The following is a 14,858-nucleotide window of genomic DNA, read 5'->3' as shown; positions in this document are numbered from 1 at the left end:
GCTGTTCAATTTTACTTGCAAGTAAAGCTAAAATTATCACAGCGAACGTGGCTAGAATTTAATCGAGGATTTAATTAACATTCTTACAAGTTTTGAAATATTGGCAGGTACCAGACTAGACTAAAAAGCACGCGATAAAAAATGATGCACTATGTGCGGGCATGCGCAATCAACAACTTCCGGGAGACCAAAAACTGTCTCATTTCAAAATGGCGGTTTGCCGGTATCTGCGTCTTACTACGTGCTGCGTCTAGTCAAGTCACGTGAGACGCAGTGATCAGCGAACTAGCCTGAGTGTAACGTGGGGATAGCGCCCTCAAACCACAGATACCGGCTTCCCATAGACTACCATGTATCAGAAAAATTAAAACTGTGATAACTTCATTAATATGCAAGCCACGCCCACCAAAACCTTTTCAGTTCTAGCCATTTGAATTCTGAAGATGTCTACCAAATTTGACTGAAATACGTTCAGCCGTTTTTGAGAAAATGGACCAACAGACAGACAGACAGACAGACGGACAGACAGACAGACATCGCTGCGACATATGCCCACGTGTGTAAACACGTGAGCAAAAAATGCCATGTTCTAAACCTGGACACGTAGTGTTAACAACCATCTCCTTCAAGTGTTCAAAAACTCAGCATCACAGAAATTTTACAATACTGTGAAACAATTAACAATCTTTTGTTTATTTTACTTTACTATGGCTACATTAAATTTACTAATGCCTCGCTGTCAGGCAAACGACACGGATTTTGTGTAACGAATTTCCCACTAAGTGAAAATATGTCCGGTCTACATGAAAAATTAAGCTAAAATTTCAGAACATTCAGAGTAAAATGTCCACTCTGAATTACTGAATTTTCTGAAATTTTCATTCTGAATTTTCTGGCACTTTCTGTTCTGCTTCAATTTTTCATTCCCCCTTGCATCTGATAAAGGAGACTTCACGTCTTTGGAAGCTCATGCCCTTATAAAATTTAGTTGATCATAGCATGCTACCAAACCGTAGAGAATTTTGTATTGTAGCTCAACACGTCTCTTGTTCTTAGCAACTGGTTTTTAGCTTTGCCGTCAGCTAAATAGGTGGATGTGTAGCATTGTCCTCAAATTTGTACATCCCAAGGTTTTTCTTCAAAACAGCCTGTACGAATCCTTTAATATTTGGATTACAGGTCCCCAGGGATTACCCTAATCACATATGTTCAAATTATGATGAACTATGCAAATTTATATTTTTGAGGCTAATTTTGCTATTTTTGGCAAAAATCTTCTTCTCTTTTACTGATTTCTTCAATATTTGGTATACATGTCCCTAAGAATGACCCCAGTCAAATTTGTGCTAGTTGTGATGAAATATTCAAATTTTTATATTTCATGGCAATTTTCGTCATTTTTGGTCACAAAATCTTTAAAAATCTTCTTCAAAACTGCTAATTGAACAGCTTTGATATTTAGGACATAGATCTCTACTGATAGCCTTTTTCAGATTGTTCAAATTATGCAGAAATTTGGAACTTTGTATTTTTAAGACATTAAAGACATTTCAGACATTTTTAAGATATGAGGGATTACCAGAATGTGATATATTCACATTATGATGAAATCTACATTTTTTATTTTAAGGGTGATTTTTACCACTTTTGGTAAAAACATTTGTATAAAAATTAATAGCAAGGTACACCAGAATTTGAAAGATCTTTACGAGTATGTATTTAATTTCTGAGAAGTAGATTTTTGAAATGTCACCGATTTATTTCATTGTTTATTTAAAGATATTACAAACAAACAAAGCTTTTTGTTCATGAAGGACTTTGTTGGACAAGGAAATAGGTTTTATTCTGCCAAGGACCAACTTTCCCCACTTTCTGCATGTTTTGCCTTACTGTGACACTTTGACAACTGACATGTTGTGTTTACTTTAATGTGAACACTATACACCATGTGCACTAGAGAAGCCTTGACTAACTTTTTTTCTTCAAAATTTACAATTGTCTATACAAGAGGAAATGTCTTTAAGAAACCATCTTATAACAATGAAGTGTGCATTCCATACATATACGTGTTTTCAACACAATAAGTAAGCCAAATTTTGAGCTTTTCCAGGTGATTTTTTGTACATTTTGAACAAGTATGAACCTTAAAACGTAATCCATAATATTTAAGTAAAATATGTTTGGTCATTACTTTGTTCATATTCTTTAAAACGATCTACAGTGTTCATGGTGATTTTTATTGCTTATGTTGTTGATAGAAGGGTGTTAACACCGGTGATATTTTCTTCTGACAAACTTTACATACAAATTGGCAATATTTATTTGCCCACTTTACAGTAAATTATTGTATTTTACTCACTCTAGAAATGCTTTGTGTACTTTTACAATAAAATAATTTAACTGAATATCAGTGGTCTGTAATGCTATTTCAAGGCTTGAACACCCCCTGAACGCCCAAAATTAAAGGTGTTCAACAAGCGCGCATCATGTGTTCTAGCCTTTAACACACTTATCGTTGAACGGCGTCCATGCGTTCAAAAAGTGTTACAGCCCTTTGAACGCGTAAATGCGTTCAATTTTTTGAACACATTTCATGTGCAACGTGTGTTCAGATATGGAACACCATGGTGTTCAATATAGTGTCTGATGAACACGTAGCGTTCAAAATCTGCACACGTGTGTTCAAAAATTGAACGTTGGTTGAACACGTAGTGTTAAATTTCTGAACGTCTAGACGCGTTCAAAAAGTGTTACAAAAGGCGTTTAATTGGTGTTCTATCTTTGAACACTTAACTTTACAGTGTATGTAGCATATCAGCACAGCCTACATGAGTATAATCTACGGACCACCAAATTACGTATTGCACCAACTTATTTACCCATGAGCCTCTGTCAAAGTCAGGCAAAGGAGCACGACCTCGATGGAATACATAAACTGGACTAGAAATTTAAATTCGAATCGATTTAATTGTGTTTGTTTTATGTTTGCATTTCTATTCGATGTTGTATAAATACACATCGTGCCAAAGGTCACATAGTGGTTAAAGAAATAGATTAAAATTTAATCTGTTAACAGGGTGTCTAATCCCTTGTACTTTACATGTAATTAACATACCAGATTAACAGAGTTAAGCTTGGGAGAATTTTAAATTTGTGTTGGATGCTGCGTACCGGTACATGACAGAAACTGCCGTGAAGAAATTTCCGGCCAAGCTAGCTGATTATGTATTCAATAAATTAGCATATCGACTGTTTATTTATTCAAAAAACCAGCATATCGACGGATTAGCTGGTGACGTAGGAATTTTAAGTGAGGGTTTCTCGACCGATTGGAGGAGAACTCCGAGAAGGCGTTTGTTGACAAGGATTAGCGCATGATTAACGTCTGGCCTATATCCATTACATTTGTTTGTTTCAATAAAACCAAGTCACCCTTGTTAAAACGCGCTTGACCAAACTACTTTTTGTCTATTGTCACGTCTCCCTATCATACTGGACCTGCTTTCTGTCAGAAAGTCGTTATGTTGCTTCTATCAGTAATAATAATTTGTCGGGTTTTTTTATTTAACTTCACAACCACAGTCCAAACAGTCAGTCAGGTTTTCTGGGTGATCTGCTTTCAAAATGTTCCGGCTGACTTTTCCCGGTCGGTACCCATCTTCACAAGTCAATTTTAATTGCGTTTTGGTCATTATTACAATCATCGGCATTATCTGCTGTCATATTATCAAGATTTGCCAATCAGCGTTTTGTAATTTGCGCTACCTATCAAATATTTTTAAAATTGTGCGATTTGTGTTTTTTCTAAACTTTCTACTTTGACATCGCGTTGTTGAAAAGAAATCCTGCTCATACCACTATTTGAATCATTAATCACAACTCTCCGTTCATCCAGTCAACTCCTCAACATTAATACTATCTATCTTCCACCAAAGTCATTGAAGAATACCGCAAAAGTAACTATAAAGCAATGTATGTCCGACTTTCCACTCTTCTCGAAAGCGCCGTTATTTAACCTGGTCATCTTGTTATCGCCGGCGATTTTAACTTTCACTTTGAGGACATCACTTCACCGGACACTATCAAACTCTTCAATCTACTTCAGTCGATGGGATTGCAGCAGCATGTGCATGGTTCAATACACATCAAAGGACACACTCTCGACTTACTTATCACAAGATCAGCTGACCACTTTTTTTACATTCTATCGGGATCGACGATTCTCTTATCTGAAATTACAATCTTGCCCATTTAAGCATGAAAGTACAGCGTCCACCAAACTCCAAAGTCACTACTTCTCGCCGGAACTATCGGAAAATGAATATCAATGATTTTCAAGTCAAGCTGGCAGCCAAATTCTCTGATTACCGGTGCAACACCAATCCTGAAATATCATCGGAATTTTTCCATGCGACTGCTACAGACGTGTTAGACGATGTTGTTCCTGCTACTATAAAGTTATAATCAATAAAGTACGAGCACCTTGTACACCTGTGGAAGCCATGGCACGAAGAACCATGAATTTAACAAATGGTACTGTTCAAGAGATTAAAGTTGAGGCAAGTGCCTGTACTGCAGATTCATTACGGCCTCAACAGCCAGCTTTAGCTGAACATATGCCTAAAATGTGTAACATCAAGGATTGCTGTGACCAAGACAAATATATCTTTATCAGAACAAACCAGTACCATGTCTGCAAGCTCGGGTAAAAAGGATACCATGTTGTCTGACTACTTTGCTCGGAAAATCTTTTTTCGAGAATTCCTAAGAATATGTCAACAAAATGACCCACCTGAAAATTACCCCTAAACCCAACCTCACTTATATCATCAGAGTGCTACGTTTTTAAGCGAAACAAGACCCTTTCGTGAAATAACTTCAATGACAGTGCCATGTTCAACACACCATGCATGATGCCTAGAAGAAGAAGAAGACAATACATCACTGCTTCTACTACTCCAGCGGTCGATACTGCTTTCTTTTAGCAGACCGCACTTTTCTCCAGAGTGGATTTGGGATATGTTGGCAGAGGCAAGGTTACATAGCAACGAGATTCTGAGAGAAAATGTGGAGAATGATGTACTGGCTTACCTTATCGCTGTCGTTTTGAAATTTGAAGAGAACTTTGGTGAGGATGTGGTTGATTCGATATTCACCCTCACTATGGGAGAGGAGATCGCATGCGAGAGGGCTTGTCGCATTTTCTCACACTATAAAAGGAAAATGATGGGGTTCAACTTTGACATACAACAGGGTGAGAAACTCTCAGTGCAGAAGGAGATAGTAAACTTATTCAGGAATAGGGTTTTCGATGCAGATTCCGAAGAACGTGAATTATCTCATCTCAACCAGCCATGTGACACACTTGCCAGCAATTTTCACAGTCAGGTTGAATAGATTTGACAACCAAGGCAATGTAAAGTCTCCAGAAGATATCATCATTCCTCATAACCTAGAACTGAAAAGTGGCGGCCATTGTGTCACTTACACATTGTATGCCATGATATGCCATCTGGGACCAAGCCTTGCTGATGGTCAGTTCTGCTTCAAGTCGCTCTGCCCAATCGAAGACAGACTTGTACTCTACAAGTTTCAGGAAAACTCCACAAAATGCCAAGTTATCACCAACAATCAGCCAGAGTTCAGAGATGAATGTGCGTACATGTTGTTTTATGAGGCCAGCGTGAAATACACAGTTCCTGTGTCAGCTCCAAAAGTGTTTTGCTATCACTTTCCTTATCTGGAACCACTTGAAATACATAAGGCAATAATGTCTTACAAATGTACCATTAATATTAATCCAATGGAAAATGATGAAAAAGATGCAGTTGATGAGGAGAATGATGAGGATGGAGACATTGGAGCAAGTATCCTCAAGCGAACGGCAGAAGATAATTGCACAGGCGAGCCAAACACAGAACCAGTGGCAGTGAAGAAATTCAAATCTGAATGACAAACATACGCAGGAAATGACTTTCCCAAGTAAGCCTGAATGATAGTAAGGCTCCCTAAGGTGTCAGACAATGTTTACAGGGCAAAGTTCAATGAGCAAGTGGTTTATGACATTTAAGTATCACGTTTTTGTTCAAAATTTTGTACAGTCAATTTTTAGTCCCCACGGACACCGTCCGGGGGGACTTATAGGTTTGGTCATGTCCGTGCGTGCGTGTGTGCGTGCGTCCGTCCGTCCGTTCACGCAGATATCTCAGAGATGCCTGGAGCGATTTCATTCAAACTTGGTACAAGGATTACTTCATATGTCATACAGATGCACGTCAATTTGTTTTCTGATATGATCCAATATGGCCGCCAGGCGGCCATTTTATTACGATTTTTTCATGTACAGAGCCATAACTCAGACAAGTTTCAACCGATTTTATTCAAAGCTGGTACAAGGACATTGACCAATGTCATAGATATGCACATCAATTTGTTTTGTGATACGATCCAATATGGCCGCCAGGCGGCCATTTTGTTACAATTTTTTCATGTACAGAGCCATAACTCAGGCATATCTCAACCGATTTTATTCAAACTTGGTACAAGGACATTGACCTATGTCGTACATATTCACGTGATTTATTTTGTGATAGGATTCAATATGGCCGCCAGGCGGCCATTTTATTGCTATTTTTTCATGTACAGAGCCATTACTCAGGCATGTTTTCAACCGATTTTATTCAAAGTTGGTACAAGGACATTGACCAATGTCATTGATATGCACGTCAATTTTTCATGTGATACGATCCAATATGGCTGCCGTGCGGCCATTTTGTTACGATTTTTTCATGTACAGAGCCATAACTCAGGCATATCTCAACGGATTTTATTCAAACTTGGTACAAGGACATTGACCTATGTCATACATATGCACATTGATTTGTTTTGTGATACGATCCAGTATGGCCGACATGTGGCCATTTTATTACGATTTTTTCATGTCCTGAACTACAACTCAGACATGTATCAAGCGAATTTATTCAAAAGTATTTTTATCACAGACCTAAGGAAGAGGACTCTATCCTCTCTGAGGACCTGTAATCAAAGTACCCATTAACAAGTGGGGACTGTGTCATCAAGATGACTTGTAAGTGAGTAAAGTGGATAGTAATGGAAATAGGGGAGGAATCACTGTGCAAATAATCCGGACAATTTAGTACTGTGACAGACGGATCTCCAGATATCCACACTGGAATTCATGTATGGATGATGGATGTTATGCATGTAATGATGTACCGTTATACCAGTATCTGTATGCTGTAATGGACATGTTGAACACCTTGCATTTCAACAAAAGTTCTGGAGTAAGAAAGAAATGTTAATAATATGTCTCAAAAGTTCAACATTATGAACTGATTGAAGATGATGGCATAAAACTTTTCAGACTGTAAAGAATTAAATCCTATTAGCTATGTCTTTGTACAATTATTGTTTTACAAGATATCTTCCAATGTTTCTCTCATGGATTTTAAATTACATCCAGTCAGCAATGTAAGCCATGTCAGTGTTGATATATCCATCCCTAGCTGACCATTACTCAAATTTCTATTCCAACAGCCCTATAATTTTTTTTCCATCAGAACTGCTGTTCTCTTATCACATATTGAGTGCCGAAATACAATAACCTTTATCGCAGTATTTTATTATTATTATATCTTTATTTCAGACTTTAGCGTCCATATAAAAGTCAAATAAGGCAATAGTATGAAAATTCAGTTACAAAATTAAAATATGGTTGAAAAGATAGAAAATTGATTATATCTACATACATAATCCAATGGGTTCTTTTTGGTATTGGTCAGGAAATACAGAAGATTTGACTGATCAAATAATCTTTAGGTTACTTCACTAATCAGGCAGATATGGAGCTGGACATAGATGGCCATATTCTGGGCCGTCTTACAGGGATTTTGAAGCTGTTATCCAATTGGTTGGCAGAATCTTACTGCTATAGTTGAATAATGCAAATAAACTCCGTAAGTTGCTGTGAATAGTGACGATCGACCAATCAGATGTAGCCTTGCAAACATGCTGCAAGTCAGCCGCATAACATTCAATTTGACAACTTATTATCAATGCCACACCAAGAAGATGCATTTCTCAATATGCCCTGTAGAAGGCGATACAACAATGTGACATCACACTAGCTGAGAACTTAACTCATGAAAATTGTGAGGAGCAGCATACATCGGAATTTTCATAAGACTGTATCAAATGTCTTGAAAGGTGTAATATTCAGACCAAGGGGACTGGATGACTTGCTGATGAATTTTGAACAGAGAGAAAACCAAACATTCAAATTTTTTATGGTTCAACACTTTGGATGAGATGCTCATACGTACATTGGGATGTTAGGTGTTATGGCAACCATGTGAGGGCGTTCAACCATTTGGTGAAGTGAACATTACCATGGAGTACCGTCTAGTGCCAGTAATCATATTTAGCATTTTCAGATTAAAAATGTTTTGAAATTACACAATTCATTCCTACAATATAATATAAACATATATAGACATATTTCATAGATTTCCCATTCCTTTGCGACACAGAATTCTGTCTCCTATGTGTCACTTTTTGTATTTATAATATTTTACTTTATGGATGTGTTTTCAAAGACTTAGAACAAAAAATGAATGACTTTTCATTGAACCCTTTTGTCAGTTGTTTCAATTGAATTCAACTTTGAAAATGAAAATCAATAAAGTGATTACTTGTGTATTTAGAGTAACATGTTCCAAGGAGTGACCTTAGTCCACTTTGTTCATGTTATGGTGTAATTTGCAAAATTTTATTCATAGGCAATTTAAAGGATGACTTTGTTAAGAATTAGTTTCTCCAAAATTGATTGATCCAAGAACTGTTGAGGTTTTGTGTTCAGATCCTGCTGTGCAGTAAGTTACAATGGCTTGTCTAGTACCGGGTATGTTCAAATGACAAATTAGAAAGATGCCAGTTTTATAAGCATTTATTCACAACTTTGGGTCAAAAGAGAGTGTACTCCCAAACTGCATGTTATACATCCTTGATGTTGTAACATCCTCTGAGAACAGTCACTGTGGACCATGGCTAGGGTAACGGACTGGCTATCGGAGGATGGTGAGTTCAAGTCCCGGTAGGTCCACAGTAGTGGATTCACTGTCGGAGGATGATGAGTTCAAGACTCTAGCACGGTGTTGTGCCTGAGCAAGGCACTTTGGGGTAGTGGGTTAAGTGTACCTCATCCTGTAAATATCCTGTAAATGGGCTAGCGCCCGTTGGATGATGGGCTAAATAAAAAAAAAGAATAACTTCAAAAACTGCTGGTCAAAAAGTGTTCTTAGAAGAATGTATCACTGTTTGTTTCTGAATTGGATTAAAGTCTACCGACATGCGGAGGTTCATCTTTGGAAAGTTGACCTGCTACACATTAAAATGGTTGAAAAGCAAGTTTATTTGTTTCAATTCCCAGCAAAATATACAACATTCAGAGATTCGAGGTAGCTCCTACACTCTGGTGGCAATTTTATTTTTTGGCAAGCACCAGGTGGGCTCCTTAACTCTACTAGCAGGAAAAGGGCAACATCTTTTAATATTCTGATCTTCACTCGTCACATCACTTTTCACTTCCATGGCAGAATGAAACTGTTTTCTCACATATCTATCATGTGTAGCTCAAGAAAAAAAATTGTTTCAGGCCGGAAACTCAAATTTGGTTAAATCTACCAACATGTTAGAGTTTTCGTCCAATCATTCATTCACTAGGGGCTGTTTGGTCAGAAAACGTTAATAGAATGATCAAAAGTCATCTTAATCTACAGAGCTGATTTATTTCTATGAATTTCAAGGGGAAATCAGCAAGATTCAGCCATTTCTGGGAGCTCTTGTGCTGATGTGGCAGTTTTGATTTCGGCCAAAAGTGCCCTCAACAAAGCAGACAATTTTCTGCACTTTGGATTGACATGGGGTCACTCAGGGTCATTGACCGTAAAAGTACACTGGACTATTAAAGCAATTCTTTGTCCTTTTTGTCCCCATTAATAAGGGGAGATGCCCGATTGTTCCGTAGCTAAATGTCTTGTAAAAGAAAATGCAACACTCTAAGTTTTTGACTGCGTTAAAGCTTATCTATCTGTGGAGACCTTTCATCCAAATGTTGACCTTTTTATAATGGTAGCTACATACCTTATAAACAGTTTCAGAATTTATTTTTTCTCACTTGAAGAAATCCCAAACCCTATATTTTCTGAAAGCCCCGAGATTGAGAAATCCGACCGTGCACAATACAGTCATTATTTGCATAATAGTCACGTGAAAAGCGTTTTGCTGAACCTTCCAAAATCAGTTTTTTCCTCCATTTAGCGAAGAGGCTGCACGATCTCCGGTTGAAATGTATGCATTGACAAGCCTTAGCAATACCCTTCAAATCCATGTCTGCGATTTTGTCTCTGAGACTCCATTCAAATTATATGGCGCGACAATTACATTCCTTGAAAAGCACCTTAAGTAGGATTTTTGTGTGCATGTTAAAAACAAACATGTTTCGTTGGATTCAGAGTAACCAAAGTCTGTCATGTACTGTTCCCTGGGAAAGAATTAAATAGTGAATACCAAGGAACGCCCCTTTGACCATATATGGGCATATTTAGATTACAGGTGACTGCATACCTTTAAAGGATAAAAAGGGAATCAAAGAGCACAGCTAAATCCGCCAAGGTGTTTCTTATAGTCCTTGACTGAACTATTTTCCAAATGAATCAACGCTTGTTAGAACGACGTGCTTGCTTTAATGACGATTTATTTCGGAAAAACTTTTTCACAAATTGACAGTAATCTCTAAATTAGCTACAGTGAAACAACAAAGAATGATACATTCTCGAAACTACCGCAGATAGTGCCATTTGTATACCGTGTTTTATGTTGCAAGCGATCATGGACTTTCTATCACAGGGAATGGCAATGGGGATCTGAAAAAAAGAAACAAAATGGGTGGAGATTAAAACGTACGGATTATGTATGTGTACATAGCTTATAAAATGTTTTAGAAATTACCGCAACGATACAAATATAAGAAAGTCTTTAGTGAAGTCTGGTATCTGTGGAAATATGCAAATAAAAGGAGCCAATGTAAGCTCGTACTCCCATCTACTTTTAATTAAATAGCAGTTTTTCAGAGGTTTTGGTATTTTCCTGCATTGAAAGTAGTTGTTTTAACTTATATTCTTAGAACAGATGTGCAAAAGCAAGGCACTTAGGAAACCGAAATTCGCTTCTTCTATAAAACAAGAATTTTAAGATTTAATCGCACAAAGGCTTCTTTTTACATCTAATAACGATATGTTATTTCAGTAATACTCAGTTTTTCTAGTTTACAACAATCCTTGTTAAATATGTTTGAGCCGAATATGATATATAGAATTGACTCTATCCCAAAACATATTATGTTGCTTTTATCAAATGACATGAATAAACGTAATTAGATTGTGCATACCTGGAATTTCACAGACAATGCCCTTTGGTCGGTAGTCGCAGTATTCGTCGTCCCAAAGACCATTTCGAGAGCCCCTGAACCTGTTGGGATCAATACACAGCACAATTTTTGTAAGGGTGAGCTCTGCTTCGAGGCGTAATACAATACATCAAGAGAAGCCATAAAAAAAGAAATTACTTTATAATTATAAAACCAAACTGCACTGAAAATCTACTGTCATGCCAGTATTTCAAATGGATACTAAAATATGCATTAAGTACGATTCAGTCGATTAAAGAAAAACTATTGTTTCTGGCTTTATTGCATGCATGCCAAATTTTAAACTGGACGGGGATAGAAACGACAACGGTGAATAAATGTTTGCTTAAGCGAGAATCGTTGTCAGCAAGAATGGTTATCATAAGAATGCTTTGCTTTAATTTGGTCATGGAATAATTTTGACATTGGTTGTAAGATAGATTTTACCACTCGTTTGAACTGTAATGTCCTACGTATTCTTACCAAAGTTGTACGCAATCTTGTCCATCTGGATTTTGCTTTGTGTTGTTGTTTGGTTCCCGTGGTGCCCAGTTGCGGAAGTCGTGGGGGCAAAGAGCTCCTCCATCGCTCCAAACGTATTCACCCTCCACTAAGCCGTCGCTAAGGCCGATCCAGAAGCCGAATCTGGTGATGCACGAGCTTCCATCCAGGCCATGGGTGGTGATATAATTTCTGACCTCAGAGTCGATCCGTGGAGTACGTAACGATGCCAGGCGACCTGATGGTCCACCAGGCAGTACTGAAAGGGTGCTGCACAGTTCAGCTGCTTTCGGTTGGTATGGGTGAACGGTAGAGTCTTGTTGACAGTAGAATACATACACTGTGCAATCACAATCTCCCTTTTCACAACTTTCAAGAGTGAAATTGCCTGTGAAAAGCATATGTTATGGCAGTGATATTACAACTTTTGAAAGCATCATGTTTGAGAAGTTATGAATACTGATGCATTCAGTTTTTGAAATGCACACAACTATTGCATGTATTATGAAAACAGACACCACATATTCACTTACACATGAACTAATTTAGGACAATAGGGCAGTGTTGTAATTAAGCTCATCCACCTTCCTTTCTGTGCAATACACTTGTTTTCACGGATGATCTATAATGTTGCAACTTAGCTGAGCGCACTAAATACTTTTGATAATTTTGAACAAGAAAAAGATCCGATTCTCCAAAATTCGTTCCAATCGTGTTGTACTAGAAAGTTTGATCGAAAAGTATCAAGGATACTCTCTTAATAACAACTTTCTATATCTCGTAAGTTTGCTGGCTTGACAACAAACTTACGAAACTTTCAGCTAGCTAATAATGATATAACTGACTTTTAATTTGTAACAAGATGACTTACCTGCAGGACTTTGCTGCTCATGAGAGATAAAGAATGAAAAGACGTTAATTAGTCGATTATCGTAGAATGCAAAATATAGTGTGGTACCTTTTAGTTCCAAGGAATCGTCTATTTCGTTCTCATCAGCTAACCCAGTTACCTCATGCTTAATTTGGGCAAAATCAAAGTCCTACTTTGAGAAATAACTCTATGACGCAGTTTTGAGTTTTAAAAGTATATTCTTTAGAAAAATAGTCACTTCCAACCATACGAAGTACGCATGTTTGGTCACATTGTACACTTAATACCGCAAAGGGGGCAAAACAATATTGGCAGCTTTTTAAACTAAAGGAGAATCACTGTAATACGAGTAAAGAGTAGACAAAATTTGCGTTAATCGTAAACGAGACCAATTTTCTAAAAAACATTTTGATTTAGTCGGCGATGTAAATCGTGTATACTCACAGCATAGCACATCGCCACACAGGCAAAGAAGATGACTGCCAATTTAAAAGTCATGTTTGGTGTGATATCTGGAGACAAAGAGAAAGAGCGGCGTCAATAAGTAACAATATATATCTAATGATCATTAAGTCACGTAGTAATGGTGACAGTACAATACCAGTGAATTTCTGTGAATTTATGCTGTGGAACAACAACTTCTAGCACGTACACTCTGCACTGCGTGGGTTCAATTTTCGTTCTTTACGCTTAGCTGATGGGCTGAAAGAGTTTCCATTCTGCTCCCTATCGTGCGACGCAGTGTACGACAGGGAATTCTCAAAAGCTATACTTTCGACCTTCCTTGCAAAAAGTCAAGTAGAAAAGGTATATAATATGAAGGGTATTAAAAAATACCAGATTATGTTCTAGTACGCTGCGGTATTGTCCGCAACGCTACGAGTCTCAGATTCCACTGTTACTATGTACGTTATTCCTGGTATTCGGTAAATAACCCAATATTCATGAATCGCTGAGAGGAAAAATAAACAGAATATAATGCTTTCAATGAATCTCTAGCAAGACAAATCGTTTCGCTTGCATGTTTAACCTCCTGAAATAATTTAAAGGTTTGTTTGTTGCTAGCTAGACTTGGTCCAATTCTATGGACAAAAGTTGATATTTCTGAATACAATGTAGTGGAATAATCGCGACTGTTTTGTTGTGATCGCAGTGGAGTTATAATCGCTAGTCCAGAGAGACTTTCTGTCGCACGCTTTCTCTCTGCGCATCCGAGAATGCAAAACTAGCAGGTCCACCTTACATAAATTTGAGCGTGCAGGCGTCAGATCGTATTGTGGTTATCTCACTTAAAGCTTTTCACACAAAAAGGTAAGATTAATGAGTTACAGCTTACTATAAGGGTTTTATTTACATAAACATTTAAATCACTGTAGTTACTGGCATACATAAGGGAATATTCAGGTTAAATTCTCAATAAAAGATTTAAGTGGAGTTTCAATATTTTGAGCTTTTAGTCCACTCCAGGAACCGAGAAAACAAAGGCATAAGTCCCAGTAATAAGCAGCTGATGAAAGATTCATCAGTTCAAAAAAATTCACCTCACAGGCAATATCAACAAACACACGACAAATATCGTTATCGGTTTACTTACCAGTCTCAGCAGTGGTACCAGTGGAAGAGCTGGTCTTCAGTGATGTTCCTTGTGTTCATTACACCTGCTTATATAGGAAAGAGAAACGGGGCAGAATCAAGGCTTCATCAATCACAAATCACAAATTTACAGGCGCTGAGTTTACGTTTTTTAATAAAGTAAAACCTTCATTGTTATCGATAAACAGTTTTATCTTCAAAACTATCATAATGAACATCTGTTTCACACTTTGTCTATAACTCTTTCCGTCTGAATACAAATAAACATTTCAAAGTGGTTCCATATTTTGTCAAATCATTTTCTTCTTGAGTAAGCAAAACATTGAGATAAAAATGTGGCATGTATTCATCAACTCGTAATGATCTACTGATTTGTTGATACCAATGGCTAATGGTAAATTCTTTATA

At 37.4% G+C, this 14,858-nt stretch overlaps 1 protein-coding gene across 2 annotated transcripts in view; it reads right to left on the bottom strand.

The window, feature by feature from the left end:
* The window catches only part of LOC139128817 (lectin BRA-3-like), a 434,059-nt gene extending 419,506 nt beyond the window's left edge, over nucleotides 1-14,553 (bottom strand). The window contains exons 1-6 of one of the 2 annotated variants that reach the window (XM_070694526.1): nucleotides 14,452-14,553; nucleotides 13,302-13,369; nucleotides 12,858-12,870; nucleotides 11,969-12,374; nucleotides 11,468-11,547; nucleotides 10,758-10,943 (exon numbers count right to left, since the gene is read on the bottom strand). In XM_070694526.1, the coding sequence (XP_070550627.1) occupies nucleotides 10,921-10,943; nucleotides 11,468-11,547; nucleotides 11,969-12,374; nucleotides 12,858-12,870; nucleotides 13,302-13,355 (576 nt within the window). In that variant the 5' untranslated portion in view covers nucleotides 13,356-13,369; nucleotides 14,452-14,553 and the 3' untranslated portion in view covers nucleotides 10,758-10,920. Of the gene's footprint in view, nucleotides 1-10,757; nucleotides 10,944-11,467; nucleotides 11,548-11,968; nucleotides 12,375-12,857; nucleotides 12,871-13,301; nucleotides 13,370-14,451 lie in introns of those variants that run through there. The other variant, XM_070694525.1, reaches the window with a different exon arrangement.
* Between the last annotated feature and the right edge of the window lie 305 nt (nucleotides 14,554-14,858).

The sequence above is a fragment of the Ptychodera flava genome, unplaced genomic scaffold (assembly GCF_041260155.1).
Source record: "Ptychodera flava strain L36383 unplaced genomic scaffold, AS_Pfla_20210202 Scaffold_72__1_contigs__length_606033_pilon, whole genome shotgun sequence".
Taxonomy (NCBI): Eukaryota; Metazoa; Hemichordata; class Enteropneusta; family Ptychoderidae; genus Ptychodera; species Ptychodera flava.
This window is presented reverse-complemented; position numbering and strand designations above follow the sequence as displayed.